The 24,439-nt window shown below is 43.4% G+C and overlaps 1 protein-coding gene across 2 annotated transcripts in view; it reads left to right on the top strand.

Moving 5' to 3' along the window:
* The window catches only part of FRAS1 (Fraser extracellular matrix complex subunit 1), a 425,396-nt gene that overhangs the window by 194,196 nt on the left and 206,761 nt on the right, over positions 1-24,439 (top strand). For both annotated transcript variants that reach the window (XM_037051016.1, XM_037051015.1), the window contains exons 12-15: positions 1,337-1,484; positions 2,936-3,079; positions 4,339-4,473; positions 19,633-19,776. In XM_037051016.1, the coding sequence (XP_036906911.1) occupies positions 1,337-1,484; positions 2,936-3,079; positions 4,339-4,473; positions 19,633-19,776 (571 nt within the window). The remainder of the gene's footprint in view (positions 1-1,336; positions 1,485-2,935; positions 3,080-4,338; positions 4,474-19,632; positions 19,777-24,439) is intronic.

Raw genomic sequence — 24,439 nt, forward strand, 5'->3', positions numbered from 1 at the left:
TCCGCCCCCCACGTTAGTTATTGTCCATGTGTCCTTTATACTTGTTCATGTGAGTCCATCCCCTTTTCCCCTGTGATTCTCTCCCCTCTCCCCTCAGGAATCTTAATGATAGCTAAGACTTTGAATCATTGAACTTTTCCTTGTTTCTTTAGCTTTTCTTTTTCACAATTAGTAATTAATACTTTTCCAGCTACAAGCCCTTCCATGGTATTTTCTGTTTTTGTGATGATTTTCTCCTCCTGATTTATTCTGGCCTGAAAAGCTCAGTGTAGCCGTTAGTGCAGTTTTGTGGACCACAAAGCATTAGAAAGAGAATTTCTGGGGTCTGGAGAGTGTTCACTCCCCAGGAAATACCAAGTGTTCATTCTCTGTGTTTTTTGCAGGACAGTGTTGTATGGTTTCTTTTTAAGGGAAAGTGTAAGCGTGTTTGTTCACTCGAGCAACCTCACAATTTTGGAGGTTGTAGAATGTGCTCTGCCTTGGGATGGAGGGAAAACACTTCTGCTTTGTCAGGATGATGTTTCTCACTGTTGCTGAATACAGTCACATGATCTGGAATTTGAACATCAGTTGGCTTGACAAATATTTTATCAAGTCTTTATTTTAAAATATGCTCTGCTGTTTTTACCTCTTTCATCACCTCAAAACATTCTGGAGGGAGCAGTTGTTTCTTTCCTATATCCAGGGTGAGTGGGATAGCAAGGAATAAATAAATAAACAAATAAATTGCTCTTTATAATTCACATTGGATTCTCTATCAAAGTACTAATGTTTATTAGCATAATTTCTCTGCTAAAAAGAGTATTTTAGTGTGAGGCAGCCCGTGGCACATCTACAGCCCACTAAAAAGGCACCTGCAACAACGTTCATTTGAAGAATACAATGACCCTACTGTTACTCGGAGTGTAGTAACCATAAGGAAATTAAGGCTTTAACCAGCTTTCCACTGTGATTATAAAGATTGCATGTAATGTAGCTGCTAATCATTAGGTACTGAGTAAAGCCCCCTGGTGGTTTGTGTGAGTGTGTGTTGAGACAGGTTGAGAAATAAGTGTTTTAGGCTTATTCTGATAGTCCCACAATGCTTTCACAACTTATCTTTCTGCCTGGGTTCTACATCTAAATAAACCAATTAAACCAAAACAAAGAAGGAGAAATACTATCATTTTAAAGTTGGGACACCTCTACTGCTGTCCTATTTCAGAGTTAGGTTTGACGTGGTACTAACAGGGAGTCTTCCCTTTGTCCCCTATGGAAATGACACGTTCTCCATTAGCAAACTGCTTTCTGAATCTCTGCACTACAATAACAGATAATTCTTTCCTGTCTCATGTAGGAGGGGGAGAAGTGGGAGGATGGCCCCTGCAGGGTGTGTGAGTGCCGGGGCGCTCAGGTAATGTGCTACGAGCCCTCTTGTCCTCCGTGTCCAGTGGCCACACTCGCCCGGGTGGTGAAGGGACGGTGCTGCCCAGAATGCACGTCAGGTGGGTCTGCATCTAACTGATTTCTACTGAGATTTGTTACTGTCAATACATTTAGAGAGACGCTGTTCGCCCCACCTCCTGTTTCCTTTTCTCAAGCCACCCACTGGGGTTGTTGGTTGGTTTGTTTCTTCTTTCCTAGTTTTTCTAACAAATGATGTTGGTTAATCTTTGTCCAGGTCTTTGCCAAATTCCGCTGATTATGATTATATGACCGTTTGGCAAGTCATTGACCCTTTCTAAATCTTCATTTTCTTATTAAAATGTATCTTACCTACCTCACAAAATTATTGTGCAAAAAACAGATAACATCATTTTTGAAAACTTCTAAAGGCAATTATAGGCATTAGGACTGTTTCATTTTCAAAGATATAAGAACAATTGCTGACGGTTTGTTATGAATGTCCATTTTTTTAAGGTGAGCTATTAAACAGATGGTTCCTTTTGGAGTTCTCAAAAGGGTGTTTGAAGTTTAATGACTCATTAATTTCTTCTAAAAATTTTTATCTACTCGTTCTGCAACTCTGCTTTCAAATCACCTGGGGTTGAATTAGTTCCAGTTAAAAACTGTTGGCAAGCGCTAGAGTTTCTCTGGCTGAGCAGTAATTTGCCTATGAGCTTAGTCTCAGAGAAGTGGCATTTTTTTCTATTCACATTTCATAATTAATTGTTGTCACCCATGGGTTGCAATTTTTCATATTGGCAGTTAGTGCTTTTGTAGTACTCAACCTATTTTGGCCAATCTCAGTGTTCCTGGGAAGAGTTTATTATGGGAAAAGCAAAGCAACTCTGTGGTTTAATTACATTACCTTCACCAAAGTGGTTCTCTGGGCTTTCCAAAACAAATATGTAGCACATTATAACCTACCATGCCTTGGAAGTCAGGTCCTTGACAGCTTCTAAACCTGAAAGCAGTTCTTTGCTGACAGTTACCGTTAAATTCAGTGATAATCCCAATTACTGGGGATGAGATTTAAAATTTTGGAGAAAAAGAAAATGGGCTGTATTTTTTAAATAAAAAATAACAATTTTTAAAATTGTAAATTTTATGTCTTAACTTTTGTACACATCAAAGCTTAAGAACATCTGAAAAGTCATAAATTATTGAACCTGTTTAAATCATACACAATGGAGCCAGTCATTCCTGTCTTAAGAGACATTTCAACAGGGACAGGTATTAGTAGGGCTGGTTTGGTGATGTTTATAGCATCTCCGATTTGAGGCTACAGGGGACAGTGGTAGTATTTCACATAAGGAGAGATTCTTGGAAGTTTTGCTTTGAAATATTTTTTGTCTCTATTTGGCATCCTTTTCCATACCTAAGTTCCAGAGTTTTCTGTTCTTCGTATTCTGTACAGCACCATGTATGCTGGAGATTCTTTTTTGGAATAATGTAAGAGAGGTAAATCATATGATCTTTATTTTATTTTCTTCCCCTTTATCTTTGATTGCAGTTCGTTGCCACCCAGACTGCTTGACCTGCTCGCGGTCTCCAGACCACTGTGACCTCTGCCAGGACCCCACAAAGTTGCTGCGGGATGGACAGTGTGTGCGCAGCTGTGGCCCGGGGTTCTACCAGGCTGGCGCTGTCTGTGTAGGTACGGCTCCAGGCAGATAGTCCGGAGTGGACTGAGGCTGACTGTGATCAAGGAAAAGGTCGTGAGTGCAGGAAACACACCCCTTCCAAAAACCATTAGTAGGTAGTGAAGCCATCCACGTGCTATTAGGCAACTGTCCCTGCAGATCTCTTTCTCCTCATACTTTACAGGTATTGCTCTGCTTACTGGGAGATAGGTGATGGGGAGGCCAGATGCATGCTAGGTAGTCATGGCCAGATTTTTCACCCCCGAAGACTTTCCAGGATGGTAATATCAGGGTGCCTGGCGTCATTTATTAAATGCACAGCAAATCCAAGATAGAACTTTAGAATTGCCGTGGACCTTACTAGAACTTTCTCATTTCGCAATTGTGGGATGGAGAATTAATTGGCTTTCTTAGCACCACACAGGTGACTGGTTATGGAGGTTGCCTCTCTCGGGTTCCTGCCAGAGGATCGAAAGGGTTCATGTGTACTTTAGAATTCTTCCTCAGGTGAAAAGGAGAACTTACCTGGGAAAGTTTGGCATAGCTGAGGGGAAATAGTAGTTACTTTTTTCTGTCTCTGACTCACAGGGTTCACTATGAATTTGAGAGTGTGTAGGTTCACACCCTGGCTGGGAGTATTTAACCTGTAAAAACCTCTGTGCCTCAGTATTATCTGTAAAGTTGGGTAACTGGTACCTTCCTCAAAGTGTGTCAATACATGTAAAGTGTTTCAAATAGTATCTAGGTATCAGGGCTGAAAGAAGGTTAATTGCTTTCATTATTCTTACAATTATTCACTTAGAATATTTTCTCTCCTGATTCATAAACTTCAGACTATTTGAAAGTTATTTATGTCTCAAACATAGGTTGTGGAGAAAAAGAAGTGAGGGATATTTTTGTAAGATGGTTGAGTGAGAAAGATACTGGGGGATAATAGATAAGCAGAAAAGAACACAAGCCCATGAACCAGAATATTCGTGTGACCATGGGCAAGCTACTTAACCTTTGTGAGTTTGTCCCTCGTCTGTAAAACTGGGATAAATAATATCTACCCCACAAGGCTGTCATGAAGATGAAATGTATTTATGTATGTAAAGCACTTTGTACAGTGCCTGGCATGAAATATATGCTGTAGAGATGAAGGCTGATTTTTTCTGGCTTTTCTTGTTCTCTGTGACCCCAGCGCCGGATTGTGTAGGAATCAGCTCTGGGCTGGTGACTTGGAGCTAATCAGAGCTTCTTTTTTCTTTCTGTCCACCTCGTCTGGAGGCAGCCTGCCAGCCTCAGTGCTCCACGTGTGCCCACGCGCTCGAATGCTCGTCCTGCCGGCCCCCCCTGCTGATGCGGCGTGGGCAGTGTGTGTCCACCTGTGGGGACGGCTTCTACCAAGATCACCACTCCTGCGCAGGTAATCACAGGCCAGACCAACAGCTGGTTGGGCCGCTGAGAAAGAAAGCCACTCCATACTCCCAAGTCATCTCAGGGCACCAGGTCCTACGAGCAGCTTTTCAAGTAAGAGAAGAGATTCTGAATGAGAATCCTGATGGGATAAGAACAGCTGACGGGAGAGACGACACATGTTTTTATGACCTTGTTAGTGCTTTAACGATATGCGTATGTAATGCAATTCCTGTAAGTCCTCTTGCACACATCTTGGGGCTCTGGGACAGTATTTATCTGACCCCATAATTTTGGTTCAGGGTTGTCATTATATAGTTAGACTTTTTATAGTATAAATACACCGGGTTTGAATGAAAATAAAGGGGAAATACATCTACATATTTTCTTTTTTTAATTTTTTATTTAGAGTTTTACTTATTTTTAGAGAGAGAGGAAGGGAAAGAGAAAGAGAGAGAATCATCAGTGTGTGGTTGCCTCTCATGTGCCCCCTACTGGGGACCTGGATCACAACCCAGGCCTGTGCCCTGACTGGGAATCTAGCTGGTGACCCTTTGGTTTGCAGGCCTGTCCTCAGTCCTCTGAGCTATACCAGCCAGGGCACATCCGTATATTTTCTAAATTTTATTTCTGCCTAAAGAGAGATGGAGAAACAGAAATAAGAAAGTGGCATCATAATAACAAATGTGGACAAGAAAGTAGGCATTAAAGTTTGCTCTTACTTTACTCTCTACATATATTTTATTAGCTTTATATGTTTATTTTTATTTTAAATTAAGATCTAGTTGACATTCTAATAATATTATCACAGACTCTGGAGGTGGAAATTATCTTTATATAATTTCATTTGTTGTTTATGCTTGATCTTTTTCTATAGTGATTATAATCGTGGGTATAAGTAAAAAAGTAAAAGTATGAAGAAATTTTTAAGTGCAGAAATGGGAGAAGGTGTGATGGTGAAAGCAAAGACAGGCGAGAGTCCGAATAAGTTCATCTTCTAGAGGAGACGGGGAATCTGATGTGTCCAGAAGCGAAGCGGGGTGTACAGTGGCAGGTAAATCTGAAAAGGCAGGCAGGCCAGCGGGAGCATCTGGGAGGTCACCCCAAGTACTGTGGTGGCTGTGCTCTGTAGATGAGGAGGAGATGGGCAGGTCCGTGATGAGAATCGGAAGGTTGACCAGCCTAAGGGCCAGCTGATATGCTCCTCTCTTTCATGCCCTTGGTAGATTTTCAGGAAAATCATTTGCAGGGAAAATACTGTGCACGTAAGAGAATAAGTGCACAGTATTCTTCAGCTGTGCAGGCTGAATAAGCTCCAAGGCCATGTGAAGGCCCCACTTCGAGGAGGCTGCTGGCCCCTCATTCCTGGTCGTAGTCAGAAGCACCTTCTCCGGGACTGTGGACACCTTCTTGAAGGGAAGCGCTGTTTGTGCGTGCAGATGTGAGGAGTGTGGGGATGGTTACATTATAGAACCTGCAGGACCAGTGTTTCAATAGGAGTTTCAGCCATGAAAGAGAAAAGAACCCTTAATGTTTATTACTTATCATGTTCTATTTACCTGTTATTTTAGAACAGGTTCAGAATGGGCCCATATAAACAGCTTTCTTTGTAAGTGTCTAATGGTTGGGCAATTTAGGTAAACTGCTGAAACTTCAATTTGATGGAATTATTGAATGTATTCTTTACTTCTTTCTTCTATGCCATCAAAGAGACCTCCTACTAGCACTCCCGTGACAGATTTGCCTTTAAAAGGGAATTAATTTCCTTTAGATTTTATTCCTCACTCCATGCCGCCTCCACCCCCTGCCTCATGTCCTTCATACACACTTACTTTTTCATTTCTTTCCTGTTTCTTTTGGGGGGAGCACTTTCCAGTCTCCCATGGCCAGTGTTTTAATTGGTGATGTTAGTGCTGTTTTAGGGCGTGTTAGAATGGGTAGTGTTTCCCTTGATTACTGGTTTACATAGCTGACTGCTTCCACCTCCCATTCACACACCCCTCCTCACATGCCTCTCGTAGAGAGTTGCTGGGAAAACTTGTTCACGCTCCTTCTTGGGAATCAACCCAATTTGCTTTAGTTCAGCCTGGTTGCATTTTTATGCATACAATGAGAAAAAAGGAGAGAGAGAGGGGAGAAAGAGAGAAAAGCGGAGAGTGAGAGTGGTCTTAAAAATTAAAGCTCAACTTGTGATCAGTTTCTATATACTGTTCGATGCTGAGGCATCTACCCAAATAGTGTTTCTTTTTTAAGTTGAATTTCTTGGGGCGACATTCATCTGTAAGATCATCAGGTTTCAAGTGTACAACTCAGTAAAACATTATCTGCACACAGCATCATGCACCAATCAGCCCAAGCGAAATCTCTTTCCATCCCCATTTTCCCTCGCTTTCCCTGCCTCCACCCTCCTTTACCTCTGGCTGCTACCACGCTGTTGTGTCTGTGGGTTACATATGTGTTTTTTTCTAAATACCTTCTTATTATTGGAATTTTTTGCAATATTTCTGCTTATGTTGTTTTGGGTGATTTTTCAACATTGACCTTGGAAGTTGGTCAGTCAAGCAGTGCTCTTCCAATATGTGTTGAACTTTTCAAAAAGAAACCTGCCATTCTGGGGTATCCACAGATTTTTTTCTGGATTCATTCCTCTTGGCAGGGTCATTTGTATTATGACTGGCATGATTCTCCACTTTACTGACCCATCAAAATCAAAAGAAAGTAGACATTGTGCTGAGGAAATACTAATGGTCAGAAATTACCTGATTAGTATTCAGGCTCGCTGGGTCAAATGCAGGCAGAGTGAAGAACGTGGGGCAGAGCCGAGTGGCGCGTTAACAGGGCCCTTTCACATAGGAGTTCAAGCAGGTAAACCAGAGCGGAGGGGAAGAAGACAGGCATCCTGCCAGAGAGTCACATCCTAGGGGCCCTTAGCATGTTCCCTTTCCCTTGACCTTATGGCACACACACGCACACACACAGTGTGCATACAGACCTGGACATATGTGTGCGTGTATTAGTATTCTTGTTATATTCTTATGCTTGACTAAACTGAGTAGTGGTGTACATATAGACCACATTTTGCTCCCCACAGCAGTGCCTGCTTCTCTTCCCCTGCCTCCCCCAACCTTGGAGTTTGCTGCTTTATCACTGAAACGTTCAGCACCACCCAGTTTTTTTCACCAGTCTCAATCAGCAACGGGTATGCTGTAAGCTGCATCTTTCTCCTACAGCTGGTAGGGCCAAGGTGTAGTCACCCTCTCAGCACCCACATCTCACATTTTAGGCCTGGCATTCAGGCTTCTGCCTTAACATCTTGGCTCCTTGGCCGCCAGCTGGGATCTGGTCCAACAACCCTGTTGGCCATCCCGTCCCATCCTTCTTGACACCATGGATATCTGGTCCTAGGAATGGGCCTCTACTTTGCTTCCTGCCACCTTGTCCTGTTATGACCCATTTTCAGGAGCTAAGAGCCCATCTCATAATCACTCCCAGCCTGCTGGTCAGGCTTGATGCATGTGTGGCCGTTCCTTGCCCTACTACCCCTGACCCCTCACCGCGCCACATAACCTTACATCCTTCTTGCATGGCTCCTGGGTACCACTTTTCCTGAACGCATTGTATTCTCTCTATCAGAGTGGTGGTCCCATTGCCTCTTCTTAGAAATCCCAGTATTAAATCTAAATCTGGATCCAGACAGAGCTCACCATGTCCTCAGGACATCTTGCTTGCTTGTCTTTCTCCTCTTTTAAACCAACCTCTGTTCCGTGCTGATAGGACCATTGAATTGTGCACACAATAAATCCTAGATATAAGAGCGCACAGGAAGAAAAGTGAAAACCAAACTAACATACACCATGTGAGATTCGTTTAAAATGAGTAGCTCAGAAGACTATAGACTCAGAGTAGAGAAAGAATAGAATGTAACCCATTTTTGCATGTGTTTCAGTGTTTGCTTTGGCTACTTAAAGCTTCCTCTATTCACAAAGTCCTAAAGATGGAGCTGTGTGCACCCCATGGCAGGAACTGCCCTAGTTCTGCAGACCCCAAGATGGGAGGGATGGAGTGCAACACTGTGCTGAGGACCGTAGACTCTGGAGCCCACCTGCCTGGAGCCCACCCACCTGTCTCGGCTCCATCACTTGCAAAAAGCACATTCTTTAATTCTGTGCTTCATTTGCCTAATGGGTAAAGCAGAAACAATAACTTCTGCCACATAGTGTTGTTTTGGGGATTAAAGGAGTAAATTCACACGTGTCCTTCATAGGATAGAGCCTGCTACCTAGTCAGCCCTGCATATGCGTTCGGAGAGTTGGGTTTCTTCTGCCTTCCCCTCCTCCTCTTTCCTGTTCCCTTTCTCTCATTCCTCCGTTCATTCTTTTTTGACCACTGATTTAGGTCCTGAGAATAGGAAGATAAATAAGACTCTGTCTTTGCCTATAGGGAGCTTCAGTCAAGGCAGGGCTAGCTGCTGCTTACAGAGCCACACAAGCAGAAAGTAAAAACACGAAGACCTCTGCAGTTTATTCTCTGTCTGGTGGCTGTGTGGTCTTAGAGTTTTGAAACGTGAAGGAGCAACCAGTTGAACTCTGTCACTAGTTGCTGTGGGGTTTGGAGCAAGTTGCTTAATCTCTTTGAGCCTCAATTTCCTCAACTCTGAAATGGGGATAATATTATCTATTTCACACCATTATTATGGAGTTAGAAGTGGTGTTTGATTGTAAATATATTTGGCCTTGCACATGGTGGAAGTCTGTCAAAAGACAACTTTTGTCATTATCATATTTGTTCCTTTATTCTTCAGTTTGTGGGAATGAAAACCAAATAGCCTGCATTAAAAAACAAAGAGCTGTGTGGTTCATGTCTCATCTAAAATAAAATCTACTTGTATACGTTATAGAGAAGTAAATATAATTCAGAGAACAGTTTACTGTGCTCATCACAACAAGCTACAATCCTTTTGTTTTCTTTAAATGCTCAGATTAAATGATGAGAAACTGTAATTATTTGTTTCTCAGCCAATTTTAGAGTATATTTAGAGGGAAAGTGCATAAGAGAACCCATAAGATTTACATACAGGATGCTGACCTAGCTGAGACTTAAAAGCTATGGTTTGATCAGAGGAACTTCTACAGGTTAATTATTTGTTGAAATTGTGGTTGATAAGCACAGCCTAGTCACTTGTGGAAAGGAAGCACTAACCCCTCGGGTGCAGGTCCAGAGCCACAAAGACCTAATGGGTCTTGGCATTACGTTCCAGCCTGTGGCTTAGCCCAGCCTCGCCAAGTTCAGGGCAGACCTCTTGACAAAGGCATGTGTGAAACTGTTTTTCCTAAATTTTCAAGAATACAGGCACCCTTCTTGTCCAGTTGGGATAGTCATTGTTAAGCGGGTGTTCTTCAAGGTACATCCCCCAGCCCTGCCCCGGAAATGGCGGGTCAGTCCCAATTTCATTGCCAGATTACACATTCACTTTGAGGGCCTAGCACATCCGACTACTTGGTCTTCACTCATTTTGATCTGCTTAGCTTTGTTCAAATGTACTCTGGCATTCTAGAGCAGTTATGGTTTCTCAGTCACTGAAGGCATTGGAAAGGGGGCTTATTGCTTTAAGTGACATTCCTGTCTCCTCCACAATGTTCAACAAATATTTGTTGAGCCTGCTCATTGTACCAGGCACTAGGGATACAGCAGAGAACAGACAGACAAGTGCCCTGTGGTTAAGGAACTTAACCTTCCCATTGGGGGAAGAGTGTCAGCAAATAAGTAAACAATTAAGATAATTGGATAGTTACTGGCTCTCTGAATTCATTACTATCAGAGCCGTAAAGACAATTTTAAAAGGTATGTTGTAGGACATGACTGATTATTGAGGCAGGGATAGGTCTTATACTTTTGAATTCCTCACATTGCTCAGTCCATATAAGGGCTCTGGAATCATTTTTGTTTAAAACAAGTGTGATAAACCATTGCATGGAGGAGAAAGGACAGGAATGTACAGACATGCCTAGACCTTGGCATTCGGGTGATCTGTCTTCCATTGAATGTCTACTATTTACTCCCTGTCAGCAATTCCTGGCTAGGTGTGGCCTGAGGACAATTACAGAATCTCTGTTTCCCCCCTCCTCTTTTTCTTCCCTTAATTTCTCCCTTAAGATAGGTGGGTGCCTCATCAGTGCTGGAAGGGTGACTAATTTTTAAAAATCTTCACTCACGTATATTTCCGTTGACTTTAGAAACAGAGAGACAGAGAGACAGAACCATCAATGTGAGAGAGACTCACTGATTAGTTGCCTCCTGTATGTGGCCCAATGGGGATCGAACCCACAACCTAGGTATTTGCTCTGGCCAGGGATCAAATCCACAACCTTTTGGTGCATGAGATGACACTCCAACCAACTGAGCCACCCGGCCAAGGCTGTAAGGGTGACTCTAAAAACTGCTATCTTTGGAACTTGGGGAGCATCCATGGACTCTTTAAGCTGTTCAGAGGGGAGGACCACAGGACTGCCTTCCTTATATGGATGTTTCTTGAGTAAACTGGACCCAGGGAAGCAGGTGACAATGGCAGTCCCAGTCCCCTTCCTGTTTGTATATGCATGCCAGGGATACATGGAGAAAAGAAGGAAAAGGCAGCTGGTAGTATTTTGCTGTGGCAGGAGACTGGCTGTGTCTGGCATGTGTCTGTGCTGCTTACAGACCCCGGCTGTGGGTGCCAGAAGACAAATGACAGAATGAAAGGATCACACACCTGCAGAGAAAGCCTGCCGCAAACACCAGGGTTTATCTCCCAGACAGATCCCGTTCTTCCTGACAAATCCGCACCCCCAAATATTTCAGCTGCGGATTACAAACCAGTGACATGTCTTCTGGCTCTCTGCCCAGTTCCTAGTGTTCTCAGTTATTTCGGCTAGACTGTGTGGCGTGCATTCTTCCTCTTCCCCCTTTCCCATCCCAGCATTTTCACTGTTCCACCCTCCCCTCTGGTTTTAAGCCGCCTGCAGAGTTCACAGCAACCCTATGTTATCGCTGCCCAGATCTGAGCAGGCTCTGCTAGAGCAGCCAGGAAGTCTGAGAGCTCTCTGCATCAAAAGCTTGGTTTTGGTTGGTTGTCCCTTCTTTGGTTCTTCAGTTTCTGTACACAAATAGACTCAAGGCACCACTGGAGAAATCAATAGCCGTTTAATTAACAGGTGCTGAGGAAAAACCCAGGGAGCACTAGCAGCTGTGAGTGGCCAATGGTCTCAGTGCAGAGGGTTCCATTGGGCTCATCGAGCTAGGCCTAGGTAGTCACTGTATTGAAAATCCTTGGGGGCGTACTTGCATCATATATGTAGGACCACAGGCAGACGGGCAGGAGGTAAAAAGGGTATGGATGTTCCTGGTGAGCTGGCCTGTCTTTCTGCCTCCCAACTTGCGTAGCAGTGGAGAGCCAGCCAGCTTGTACGTGCCTCTCCATGTGGACCTGCCAGATCCTCCCTCAGCTGGGAAGTCTTGCCTTCCGTTCAAGCTCTGTGTATGGAGGACCCTGCTAAAAATTCAAATATGTTACCCAAGACTCGTAGATCATCCAGCCACATCAGAAGTGTGATTAATAGGTAATGAGCTATTTACTGAGAATGTACCTTTGGGAAAGGACAGTGGGCTTTTTATTTTCCTCCTTTAGTAATTCTTCCCGTAGATACCAAATGAATTCACGCTTATTCCCCAAAATAACTTGATAAAAGTTAGTAAAATTCGAGACACAAAAAAATTGAAAACCCTGACTCAAGCTCTCCCAAATCATTCCTGTTAGTAGTTTGGTGATTGTCTTCCTAATTTTTCAGGGTTTTTTTTGTGTGTGTGTGTGTTGTATACAAAGATATGTGGACACACATGTATGTCTTTTTCAAAAGTAAAGTCACACTGTACATATAGTTTTATTGCCACTTTATCCATGTTATTCATGATCCTGCTACATCATTTTTGTTACGTAACTTGCCATCTGTGGTGGCGTTGCAGGAAGTCACTTGGCCAACCCTCTATCGCCCGACATTTCTTCCTGAATTTTCCATTACAAATAGCCATGACACGAATGTTTTAAATAGAAGTTGTGGTAAATATATTTGATTAGTGTAAGTTCATAGACATGTGATTTCTGGATCCAAGTATACAATGCACATTTTGAAGTTTTTGACATGCGTTACTATACCGCTCCCTGAAATGCTGTAATTTGTGCTCCCACTAGAGGTGTGGGAGGGTACCTGCCCCCCACCACCCTTGTCACAAGTAGGTACGACGGCTTCTTAAGTTCATCAGTTTGATTGATGTAAAATGGAATCTTGTTGAATTTTTTTCTCTTACTGATCTTTGGAATTTATATGAAGAGAGTTGAGTGAATCATACTTATCCATTCATGGGTCATTTTCTTCACTGGCCTGGGCCAGGTTATTCTCTTGCTTATCTGTCTGTCTGTCTGTCCCCCTGTCTCTCCATTCTTTTTTGTTCCCATGACCAGTTCCCACTTTGCTTCTCCCTTGCTCCTCACTTAAGTAATTAATTCAATTTAATGTATATTTTATGTATCTGTGTTCTCTTACTGCTTTGCTTGCGTATATTTTAAATATTCATAAGTACTACTAGATGGAGATTTAATTCCCTTTCTTTTTTATTTTTAAAAAAACTTTATTTCTGTGGAGCAGTTTTAGGTTCACAGCAAAATTTGATGGAAAATGGAGATTTCCCGCATCCCCTGCCCGTGGCAGGTGCCTGCAGCCTCCGCGTTGTCAGCTGCCCCCAGGAGAGGGCACATGTGTTACAATCAGTGAGCCTTGCTTTCACTTTGTTTATTCCCTCTCAAAGCACTGTTTCTAAGAGAATACGTATTGTTATATGTACATCTAATCCACTGCACCATGAGAGAGAAGGTCTTTTAAATGTGTTTATGTCTTTTCTGCTATAAACACCCTTAAGTCTCTATGGGTTTTCAGAACCTGTGGAGACCAGACATGCCTGTGGCAGGGTGCAAAGGCATCAGTGGGTGGAGGGAGGCAGGTGGAGGGCAGAGAGCCAGCCTGATAGGGAACCAAAGAAAATTGGAATGAAAGGATCAAAAGTGATGATTACTCAGATGAACTTCTTCTTTTAAATGTGCCTGGCATTTGTGCTTCTTCACCGAGTAGCCTTGGCTGTGACAGGGGAGGGGAGAGCAGTCTGCCCAGCATGGGAGCTGCGGCGGGAGCTTCACCAGTCTTTGGCTGATGTTCTGTGGTGACTGCAAGGGAAGAGATTTAGAGTGGGAGGTCTTTGGAGAGGCTGGAGCCCCCTTTTGTAACTGCTGGAATCCAGGAGGGCTCTATCGCTTCCTTTCACTCCCTTTCGGAGTCAGCCTACCTTCCCCATAGTCTTCTATGTCCTCTTCTGTCTGCGTTGCACTTCAATGTGTTCCCTTTAGAGTTACTTTGCTTTTGATGCCACTGGAAACAAAATTTGCTGTATGTCCCGGGGTATGCCACACATACGAATACATACAACATTCTCTGCTTTCTCAAATATGTCACCTCATCATATCCTCATGAATTAGGTACAGCAAATACAGTTGACCCTTGGATGACACGGGCTTGAACTGAGCAAGTGCACTTTCATGCAGATTTTTTTTCAATGAATACACAGCTGACCCTCCATATCCCTGGTGGTTGTATCCACAGATTCGACCAAGCATAAATGAAGATAGTATTTTTAATCTGTGGTTAGGAATCCAAGGATACAGAGGGCCAACTATATGCAGTGATCTGTACCATTTCGTACAGGGGACTTGAGCATCTTCAGAGATTGATACCTGCGGGTGTCTTGGAACCAGTCTCCTGCAGATGCCAAAAGATAACTTAAGTTTTAGGGGAGTCAAAAATTATACACAGATTTTTGACTATCGTGGGGGTTGTTGCCCCTAACTGCCACATTGTTCAAGGGTTAACTGTATTACTACCCCTGCTTTGCAGGTTAAGAAAGCAAGGAACAGTGAAGTTGAGCTTAGGATAGAAACATCCATCAAGAGCTTCGTACAGGAAATTTTCCCACCGTCTCCTGATAATACTGTAAAACTTGGCAAGCACTTCCCAGTCATTTGAGAGATGGGAAGGAAAGCAAACAGTTGCCACAATACGGACAAGGAACAGACTGAAGGGCTTTGACCTGTGTGTGGTGTACCTGCTTGTGCCTGGAATTTGGGCTGATTCTATGGAGTTGCCAGTGAAACCTCTCGGCCGTTTAGAAGTCTGAACTCTGCAGCCTCACTGATGACTCTGAAAAGGGCTGCCAATCACGTGTGCCAATTCCCTGGTAAGGGAAGAGAGGCTTACTCAGAAAGATCTTGGAAGAAATGAGGAACCCAGGCTGCTTCTCCTGAGGGGAGAAGTACAAAAAGAGTTTCTTATTTTTAGAGTAGGGTTTCAATATACAGTTGCCAAAAGAGAAGTAATTCATTCCTTTTCATTCTGAAATGAATTGCTTGGCAAGCCAACACATGTCTTGTTATGCTCCAGCTAAGGCCCGGGCGTTCCCAGCTAAACTACCAACTGCATGTGAGTTAAGAAGGTAGCTTTCCCTTATTCTTCCTCTTTTTAAATTCTATTGCCACAATTTTCACAATGTATAATTCAAATCCTGGGTGATCTGGAATAGATTACTAAGAGAAATTATGGTGAAAATTCAACGAGTGACCTTTTATTTTTCATAATAATCCAAATGTAATAGAAGTCACATATAAAATGAGGCTGCAAGGAGAGATTATCAGCAGTAGCATATGTTCAGTTAGAAATTAAAAATCAATTGCAGAACACAGTGGGAGTATGTCATAAGAAATGACAGCTCAAAATTAAAAAAGGAGAAGAAAGGGAAGAGGAGAAAGAAATGGCAGCTCAGCATAGTCCCGGGCTGATTTCTTCTGCTGTCCTCCCCGGCTGTGGAATCTGGGTTTTTGTCTGATGTGGGAAGAGGAGAAGGCCCAGCATCGCCTGCGGTTACTCAGTGTGAATGCGGCATACGTATCCGTCATCATAAGCAGATCTGAACTCCAGCATTTATTGGGTAAACTTTATAGCCTCAAGTGTATCTATCTTTAGTTATCATATCGTCAGACAATGACCTTAGGGTTACAATTCACCATGTAGACGTTTCCATGTTGAAGGTGACTGATAGGATGGATTCCCCATAGCCAGTGAAAACAATGGCCGTGCATTCATTTCACATACATTTAATGCCTACTGACTGTGCACCAGGTGTCAGTCTGGACCCTGGGGTTTTAGATCGCTGAAACATGGCCCCTGTTTCGAAGGATATTACATTCCACTGAAGGGGATCGATTTGTAGCTGAATAATTAGTATAGTAGGATAAGTAGCGCAAGGGAGGCATGTACAAATTGCTGCAGGAAGATCCGGGGAGGAGCCACCACCTCTGTTTCAGCAAAGCTTCCCAGAAACAGTGACAACTTAGGAGGCTTCTGAGGTATAAACAGGATTCCAGGGGCTAGGGAAGGAGCCAGAAGTGTTGCTGGCTGGATGAATCCTGTGTGGGGCATCCAGAACCCACAAGTAGGCACACGGCATGCTTAGGGTACCCAGTGTCATAGAACTGGCCAGCATGAGGGAGGCTGCAGAGGCAGGTCTGAAAAGGTAAGTAGGGCTCCCTTTGTGCTGGGCACAAGTGTCATTCCTGAGTCTATAGCCTCTGTCCTGCTTATTCTTTAGCTCCTGTTCTGGTTGACAATGCCAGAGGTAATATTAAAAATATTAAATGAACAGTACAGCACAAATTGGACCATTCAGAAGGAGGGAGGGAGGACCTGAGACCCTCCCCTGTGCTGGACCTTTCAGTTACTAAGGCATGGTGTCTGCCAAGTTGCCAGGGATGAAGCTGGAATGTCATAAAGGAAGCAGGACAACGGCCATTTACCAACCGGTTTGGAAGTTTTAATACTGTTTGAACAACCAGTGCAGCGGAGTCTGTGCCACCATCAGCCAGTCCTCAAAGAGAGCTGGTTGCACTTTCATTTATCATCTCTGCTTCACCCCCTGGCAAAGATGATTTCATGCTTTATATATGTCTTAATTACCCTCTTCTCCCCCACGGCAGAGTCAACTGTTTAAAGAGCAAAATCGGTCCATTGTACTGTCCTGATTAAAACTCTTATATAAGGATGAAGTTTAAGGTCCTTACCCAGTCCTGAGTGACACTTGTGGTCTGGCCCCTGTTGCCTTTGCAGCATCAGTCCCATTGTCCTCTTGGGCACATCCTCCTGGAGCAGTTTGCACAATGGCAGCAGTGCAGTGTGTTCGAGTGAGGGCGTGGTTTAAACGTTTCCTCTGGCAGATGTCAGGAAACATGGCTTACCTGTGTCTAGCTGGGGAGGTACCACCGGCTAGCACAGCACCTTGCACACAGTAGGTGCTTCTGAACATTGATAGGTCAACCCTGCATACCTTCTTATATATGAGGTTGGGCTTTTTGTTGTTTATTTGTTTAGGTAATGACTTTATATCAATTCCTAAGTCAGTGAGATAGAGGCATGAACAGTGTTAGACACTTCAGACGATGACTATAGTCAGTAATTGAAGGGTAGCTGAATAAATAAATGACAGATTTCATGTGTGTTGATGAGGGGAGGATTTGTTACTGGGATCTTTGCATTCACATCTTTGTTTATATTGTGACATGCGTAAGTTATCCTAATGTGAACAGTATTCATGTGTACCACTTACAAATAAGGTGTGAAATAGAAATCAAGGAACTCAAGAGATGTTTGTAATGGTGCAGAGTTGACAAAATAGAAATGGGCTCTGTCCGCAGGAAGCTTATGGTCTCACGAGGAAACCAGATGATGAATAACTAAACTTTTATTTTCGATTCCCATCTGCTATTGCTCTCTCTTACCTGGGCCACAGTATAGATGCCACACTGGCCTCCCTCCCTGCATGCAAGTTCCCAAACCCTCTCTGTGTGGTAACCAGGGAGAGCTCTTAAAAATCTAAGTCAGGGCTTGTGTCTGTTGCAGCAATTTTCAACTGGTGGGCCGCAAGAATTTTTAAAACATGCAACACCTGACTGTTTTATAGGGGTACTGACCTTTTTTCCATTAGATTGTTAAGTGACAAAAATGACAACAAGCAACACAACGATAGCTGTCCAATGTGAATGAGTTAAAATTACACCTATTTATTTGTCAGATCAACAAAAAATGCTATGTATTTTTTGGTGTGCCACTGAATTTTAGTATTTAGTTTATGTGTGCCGTGAGATGAAAAAGGTTGAATGTCATTGATCTGTCCTGCCTAAACCTATCCGTGACTTCACATTGGAATTAGGATAAAATTCTGTTTTTTTTTCCTATGGTTTCCACGACGGCCAGGTTTGATTGGGCCTCTGCCTCACCCCCAGTAATGATGACCCAAGCCACTCTGCCTCATGCCGCCCCACCCCCACCAGCTGCAGTCATGAGGGCAGCCATGAGGACAGCCTTCGGTCCCTGACCACCCAGCTCCTTCCCTTCTCAAGAACTTGTGTTGTTCTTTGCTCTCCTCATGACTGGCTGCTTCTCATTCTTTAAATCTACCAAAGGTGGCCTTTCCACCATTGCCACTGTTATTCTTTCTTTTTTAAAAAATCATTACCCAAGGAATGTTTATTGACTTGAGATGGGGGGGTGGGGACATCAGTCTGAGAGAGAAATGTCAATCAGTTGCTTCCCATATGTGCCCCAACAGGGGATTGAACCCTCAACCTAGGTATGTGCCCTGACCAGGGATCAAACCTGCAATCATTTGGTGCATGGGATGACCCTCCAGCCAACTGAGTCACCAGGCCAATGCACCACTTTTATTCTTTATCAAAGAGTTCTGCTAACACTTAACACAATTTGTAATTTTCTTTAAATTTGTTGGGGAGAAAAGTCTGAAATTCAGGCTTTCCTGTGCAGTTTAGCACAGAGAGGAGAAGACTGGATCTGAAGATTTGCAGGTATCCTTTCTTCTGATAACCGAAAAGATGCCTAATTAAATTACTGCAGTAAAACCCCCATCTCACTTGCAATCAGCAAAGGCATTTTTTTACCCGTTTTGGTTAGACTGAATACGTTTGCAAAACAGATTGTGTTCCATTGTGAAGCAAACCTTTTGAAAATTGGGATGCACTGACAAAAGCAAAGGTGGGGTTAGCTATACAGAGTGAAGTCTGAATATACTCGTTCAGAATTAGGCCTCTCTTTCCAGATTTGCTAAGGTGAAGGGCAAGCCAAAAGAGTAATAAAAAATTAAATGCTGGAACAGGTGGAAATTTTGGAGTCTTAGAGGAACAATTTTGGTTTAGGAACAATGAAACCTAAAGAGTAAAAGAAAGGCAGGCTCTGTGAATCCTCAAGATGCATGTTTAAAGATATTTATTTTTTTATATTTAGAGAGGGGGAGGGAGGAAGAATGACAAGGAAAGAAACATCAATGTGTGGTTGCCTCTCACGTGTGCCCTACTGGGGACCTGGCCTGCAACCCAGGCTTGTGCCCTGACTGGGAATCGAACCAGCAACTCTTTGATTCCTATGTTGGTACTCAATCCACTGAGCCACACCAGCCAGGGCAAGATACGTGTTTAGAGTAACTGGAGCTACTGCAAGTAATGGGAGACCGAAAGACTTGTGAGAGTGGACTGAGGAGGGGATGTCGAGGGAGAGGGAGAGGAGAGAGATGGAAAAGGAGGGAAAAGCCACCCAATCAGGTGGAACCATGTCCTTCACGGTCTAATCAAGGACTAGAAGACATGGCATGAAAATCAATTCTCGATGGTGCTGGAGACAGGAGTGGTTTTCCCGTTGGCGCTGTTGTGTGGTTGTAAGGGCGATGTGATGGTGCACCATCTGAGCTTGTTGGGTCATTTTTGTCTAGAACATTATGGTTTCCTCCTGTGTGATCTCCAATGTTCAAAAGCTCCTGATTTTCTGTTTCATTTTTTTTTTAGCAACAATTTGTTGGAATTGTACTTCTGGCCAACAGAAAGAGATTGGGGGGTCTCCTGGGGTGTACATATGGGCACAGTGATTTAGGAATGAAGGAGCCAACATCCTCCTTATAAATTTCAAAACTTTTCCAGGCAAAACTGACCAGTCCTTTCTACTGTTCATGGTTCACTGACTTTGCTGTTTGCCTGCAGCCTGCCACGAGTCCTGTGCGGCCTGCTGGGGTCCCCTGGAGAAGCACTGCCTGGCCTGCAGAGACCCCCTCCAAGTGCTGAGGGAGGGTGGCTGTGAGAGCAGCTGTGGTGACGGCTTTTACAACAAGCAGGGGACCTGCAGGGGTAGGTGCCAGACTTTGCATGCCAGTGTGTCTTTTCCTCTTCCAGCATCTCGTGTTTAAGTCCAACCATAGCGCCAATAACCAGTGTTTCTTTTACTCAACAAATGTGCAAATAGCTGTTGGCATTGCTGGTGTTTTAGTAGTTTACACAACTTGCTTTTTTCACGTGGGGAGATATCCTTTGATACCTCCCCACCCCCCACCCATGCAACTTGTTCCAGCCTCGTTCTGCAGGTACAGTGAGAATTGGGCAGCTTGCTTCAGACCCACAGCTGTACGGACAGGAGCTGGACTTCTTTTCTCAAATCCCAAACCCTGCATCAGCTCCAGACTGCCTTTCAGATATCATGGAGACAAAGACACTTGGAGGCCAGCCAAGGGCAGTCCCTCCCGCCTTTGTTTTTGGTGCCACAGATTGAAAAAGCTGAAGCAGTTCTTGTCTATTCTACCTTTAACACCCCTTGCATAACAATAGATATTAACCCAGCTTCTGGAGTCCTTTGTGCCAGACACTATTCCAAGTGCATTATAAACAGTAACCCATTGAGAAGCAGGAAAGTATTGTGGGAAAAATATGATTTTGGTCAAGTTTCTGAATCTCTCCACATGTCACTTTCCCGTTTATAAAATGGGAATAATAGTAGCACCTGTGGTAAACAGAAAAATGGCCCCTCAAATTACCATGATTTGTGATAAGGATCTTGAGATGGGAGATGATCCTGGGTTCCCGAGCTGGGCCAACATCATCACAAAGGTCTTCTCATGAGGAATACTTGAGGGTGGGAGTCAGAAAAGATCTGAGATGGAAGCAGAGGTCCAAGCCATGGCGGGGAGGGCCTGGGAGCCAGCAGGAAACCTGGAGAACCTGGCAAAGATGAGGCAATGGATGCCTCCCCCACCCCCACGGGTTCCCAGAAGGAAGGCAGCTCTGCTAACACCTTGATTTTAGGACTTCTGATCTCTAGAGCTATAATAACTTTGTGTTGTTTTAAACTACTGAGTTTGTGGTAATGTTACAGCAACAATGGAAAAGTAATACAAACCCAACTCAGAAGGCTGTTGAGAGGATTGAGTTAATGTGAACAAGGCATTTAGCACCGTGCGGGGAACAGTAGGGACTGTGTGATTGGCATTTGATCCTCACAATTTTATGAGGTAGTTACTATCAGCATCCTCATTTTCCTGATGAGGAAGAAACTTGCCTAAGATCACACAGCTGGTAAGGGGTAGGGTTGGACAGTGGCCTTGGTCTCTGGCTCTGGATTTTAACCACCTCTTACCCATCCCCTGCTCACTATAATATGACGCCCCTGCGTGCACCTCTGCCTGACTGTCCCTCTCCCCCTTTTCTATTGTCCCTTTTCTCTTCTCCTCCTTCCTCCTTTCAGTCTTTAGACCATTCAGCTGCCCCTGCAGACAGTGCCAAATGGACAGGTGCCACCTGACAGTGAACCACTGAGTTTGCTGTGCTAGTCACGCCCGTAGAAAAGGCCAATAGCAGCAGCGAGGTGATCTTTGGGAGCTGCCAAATCCACTTGCCTTAGGGAAGAGAGAGAGCTCTTAGCAGCTGCTTGCTTAAAGCTATGCAGACATTCATCAGCATCACTGGTGTGAAAAATCTCATTTGATTTGGGTGAGTCACAGGTGGCTGTTGTGTGGATTTGGGAGAGCACACAGAAGGAAAGGCCAGGCCACCATTAGCTGGAGCATTTTCATCTCACTCCCCTGCTCAATTACGCCAGATGTGTTCTCTAAAGGTCAATAGATATCATATGTGCACTAATCCAAAGGCCTGAAGGTGTTTACTCCTTATGTCCCCAAGGAGGCTGTCTGCTGTCACTGACAGGGAGCCGTGACATTAACCTGCTACTGAGAAGTATTATCTGGATTGAGAAAGGAACTTTTGCTGGGGAAGCATGCATTTAAAAGGAGAGCCAGTTAATGTGAGCCTGGAGGTGATGAAGGGTAGGACTACACCTGAGATATCAAAGATGGAGTGAAAAAAAGATGGGGGATTGGAAGAATTAATAAAAGAGGACGGCTTAACAGGTGTGTTAGGAAGAGAGTATACATCTGAGGTTATATATATGTATTTTGAAATAAAGCATCAAAAAGAAACCTTCCAGATGAGATTGGGCGAGTTCAGGGTGGTATGGAAGAAACCTTCCAAACAGCAGGAGGAGCCATTGCTGACAGTCAGCCAATCAATTGATCAAGCAGTTAACTGCATGCCTGATCTATCTATTGCTTGGAAAGATACGAGACTTGGTGATACCACTGGCATTGATCAACGTGCCTTTTGATAGACAGTACTGAAGTTGATACTTTTCATAAAATTGTTAGAGCTCTCTAAGTTTTTATCAAATACCTTTAGAAATATTCAAATCATATTTCCTAAACAAGGGTGAACCAAGTCACTGATTGGTATCGGAATGCTAGTTAAGATGTCTGATGCTGATAATGTTGACTCATTTCCAATTCAGATTAGTGCTATTCAAGATAAAGACCTGCTCATGTTGGTTTAATAATTTATAACCAAGTGGCCCGTATCTACAGAAATCTCAAAGTCAAGTGCTGAAAAAAATCCAGAATAACCTGTTGTAAACGGTGGTATGCCCTGGTTGAAAGAATTTACAGTAACCAAGTTCGTCTGCAGTACATGCTTTGAGTTTTACAAATATTAGATGTGAAGAGTGAGGAAATTCAAAGGCCAAACTGCCTTGTTCTTTACTCATTCAAGTAGTTGTGCTATTAAGGAGGCTTTCCTGACTCTGGCTAATACCATAAATCAAAGCAAGTTCAGAATTGTTAATGCCTGTTAATCATTCTCTCCTTTCTTCAGCCTTTTCTTCCTTTTATCCTCATCTCCCTTCTTCACCTAGGCAACTATTTTATGTTTAAAAAATCTGTTTGTTTTTATGGGGTGATAAAAAGTGGGTAATGTCATTTGGAGTATAGCTGGCTCTCAAACAACACGGATTTGAACTATGTGGGTCCAGATATGTGCAGATTTTTTTCTATAAATGTACTGTTTTCAGTCCATGGCTGGGAGTCAGCAGACGCAGAGAACTTACGGGGTACATTGGTCTATGCCAGTGAATATAAGGAACCTGAACATCTGTGGATTTTGGGATCTGTGGGGTCCTGGGACCAACTCATCACAGATACTGAGGGTAGTTGAGAGTAGTTAAGTCTTTAGGAGTCAGAAATTATATGTGGATTTTCGACTGCATGGGGGGATTGGCACTCTAACTAGGACAACTCTGTACTTATGTGTGTTTAATTATATCATGTTATCAAAGTCATATTGTTCTCTTCTTTTTTCCTCAGCGTTATGTTTATAAGGTTCATCCATGATGCTGTATAATCTTGCCCTTTGCTTCTTGCTGCTGCATAGTCCTCCCTGGCCTCCATCCATGTAGCTCATGCATCCACTCTCCCAGCAACAGACTCCCTGGGTTCCTTCTGTCTATGTGCTATCACTAGAGAGCATGGGTGAAGAGCCTTGAACTTGTACCTTTGTGAACCATGTGGGAAGTCCCCTGGGATGGATAACCTAGGTGCAGAATTGTTAGTTTCTTGACTTTGCATATTCTCTATTTGACTAAGTAGTGTGTGGTTGCTTCCCAACATCAACGATCCAAAGCATGAGGGCTCTCTCATTTCCACATCCTTGCCACCATTTGGCATTATCAAGCTTTATCAATCTGGTCAGGGACATCCAATTTTAATTTGCATTCTTCTCCTTATTGAGTTTGAAAATATCTTCAACTTCTTTTAAACTTTTGTATTTCCTCTTCTATAAATTGCTTTTTAATGTGTTTTTCCCCCATTTTTATTGGCCTTGCTGTCTTCTCATTGTTGATTTTATGGAGTCCCTTGTCTGTTATAGGTATTAACTCTTGTCAATCTCAGATATGCTAATGTTTCCTTTGGAATTTTATTGATACCCTGAGTTGAACAGACTTTTTTTTTTCCAATTTTTTTATTTAATTATTTTTCAAGTACAGTTTTCTATTACTCCCATCCCATCCCACCCCCGTGCTCCCTCCTCCCTCCCATTTCCACCCTTCTCAGTTGTTGTCCATGTATCCTTTATATAGGTTCCTCTAAATCCTTCCCCTATTTCCCCTGAAATTCCCTCCCCTCTCCCCACTGGTCACTGTCAGCCTGTTCTCTATTTCAGTGTCTTTGGTTATATTTTGCTTGCTTGTTTGTTTTGTTGTTTAGCTTCCTGTTAAAGGTGAGATCGTATGGTATTTGTCCTTCAACACCTGGCTTATTTCACTCAGCATAATGCTTTCCAGTTCCATCTATGATGTTGCAAAAGGTAGCAGCGCCTTCTTTCTTTCTGCAGCATAAAATTCCATTGTGTATATGTACCATAGTTTTTTGATCCATTCATTTACTGACGGGCACCTAGGTTGCTTCCAACTCTTGGCTATTGTAAATTGTGCTGCTATGAACATTGGGGTGCATAGGTTCTTTGGGATTGGTGTTTTAGGGTTCTTAGGATACAATCCTAGCAGTGGAATTGCTGGGTCAAAAGGCAAGTCCAATTTTAGTTTTCTGAGAAAATTCCATACTGTTTTCCATAATGGTTGTACCAGTCTGCAATCCCACCAACAGTGGACCAGAGTCCCCTTTTCCCCACACCCTCTCCA

The sequence above is a fragment of the Sturnira hondurensis genome, unplaced genomic scaffold (genome assembly GCF_014824575.4).
Source record: "Sturnira hondurensis isolate 20B ecotype Veracruz unplaced genomic scaffold, ASM1482457v3 Scaffold0007036, whole genome shotgun sequence".
NCBI lineage: Eukaryota > Metazoa > Chordata > Mammalia > Chiroptera > Phyllostomidae > Sturnira > Sturnira hondurensis.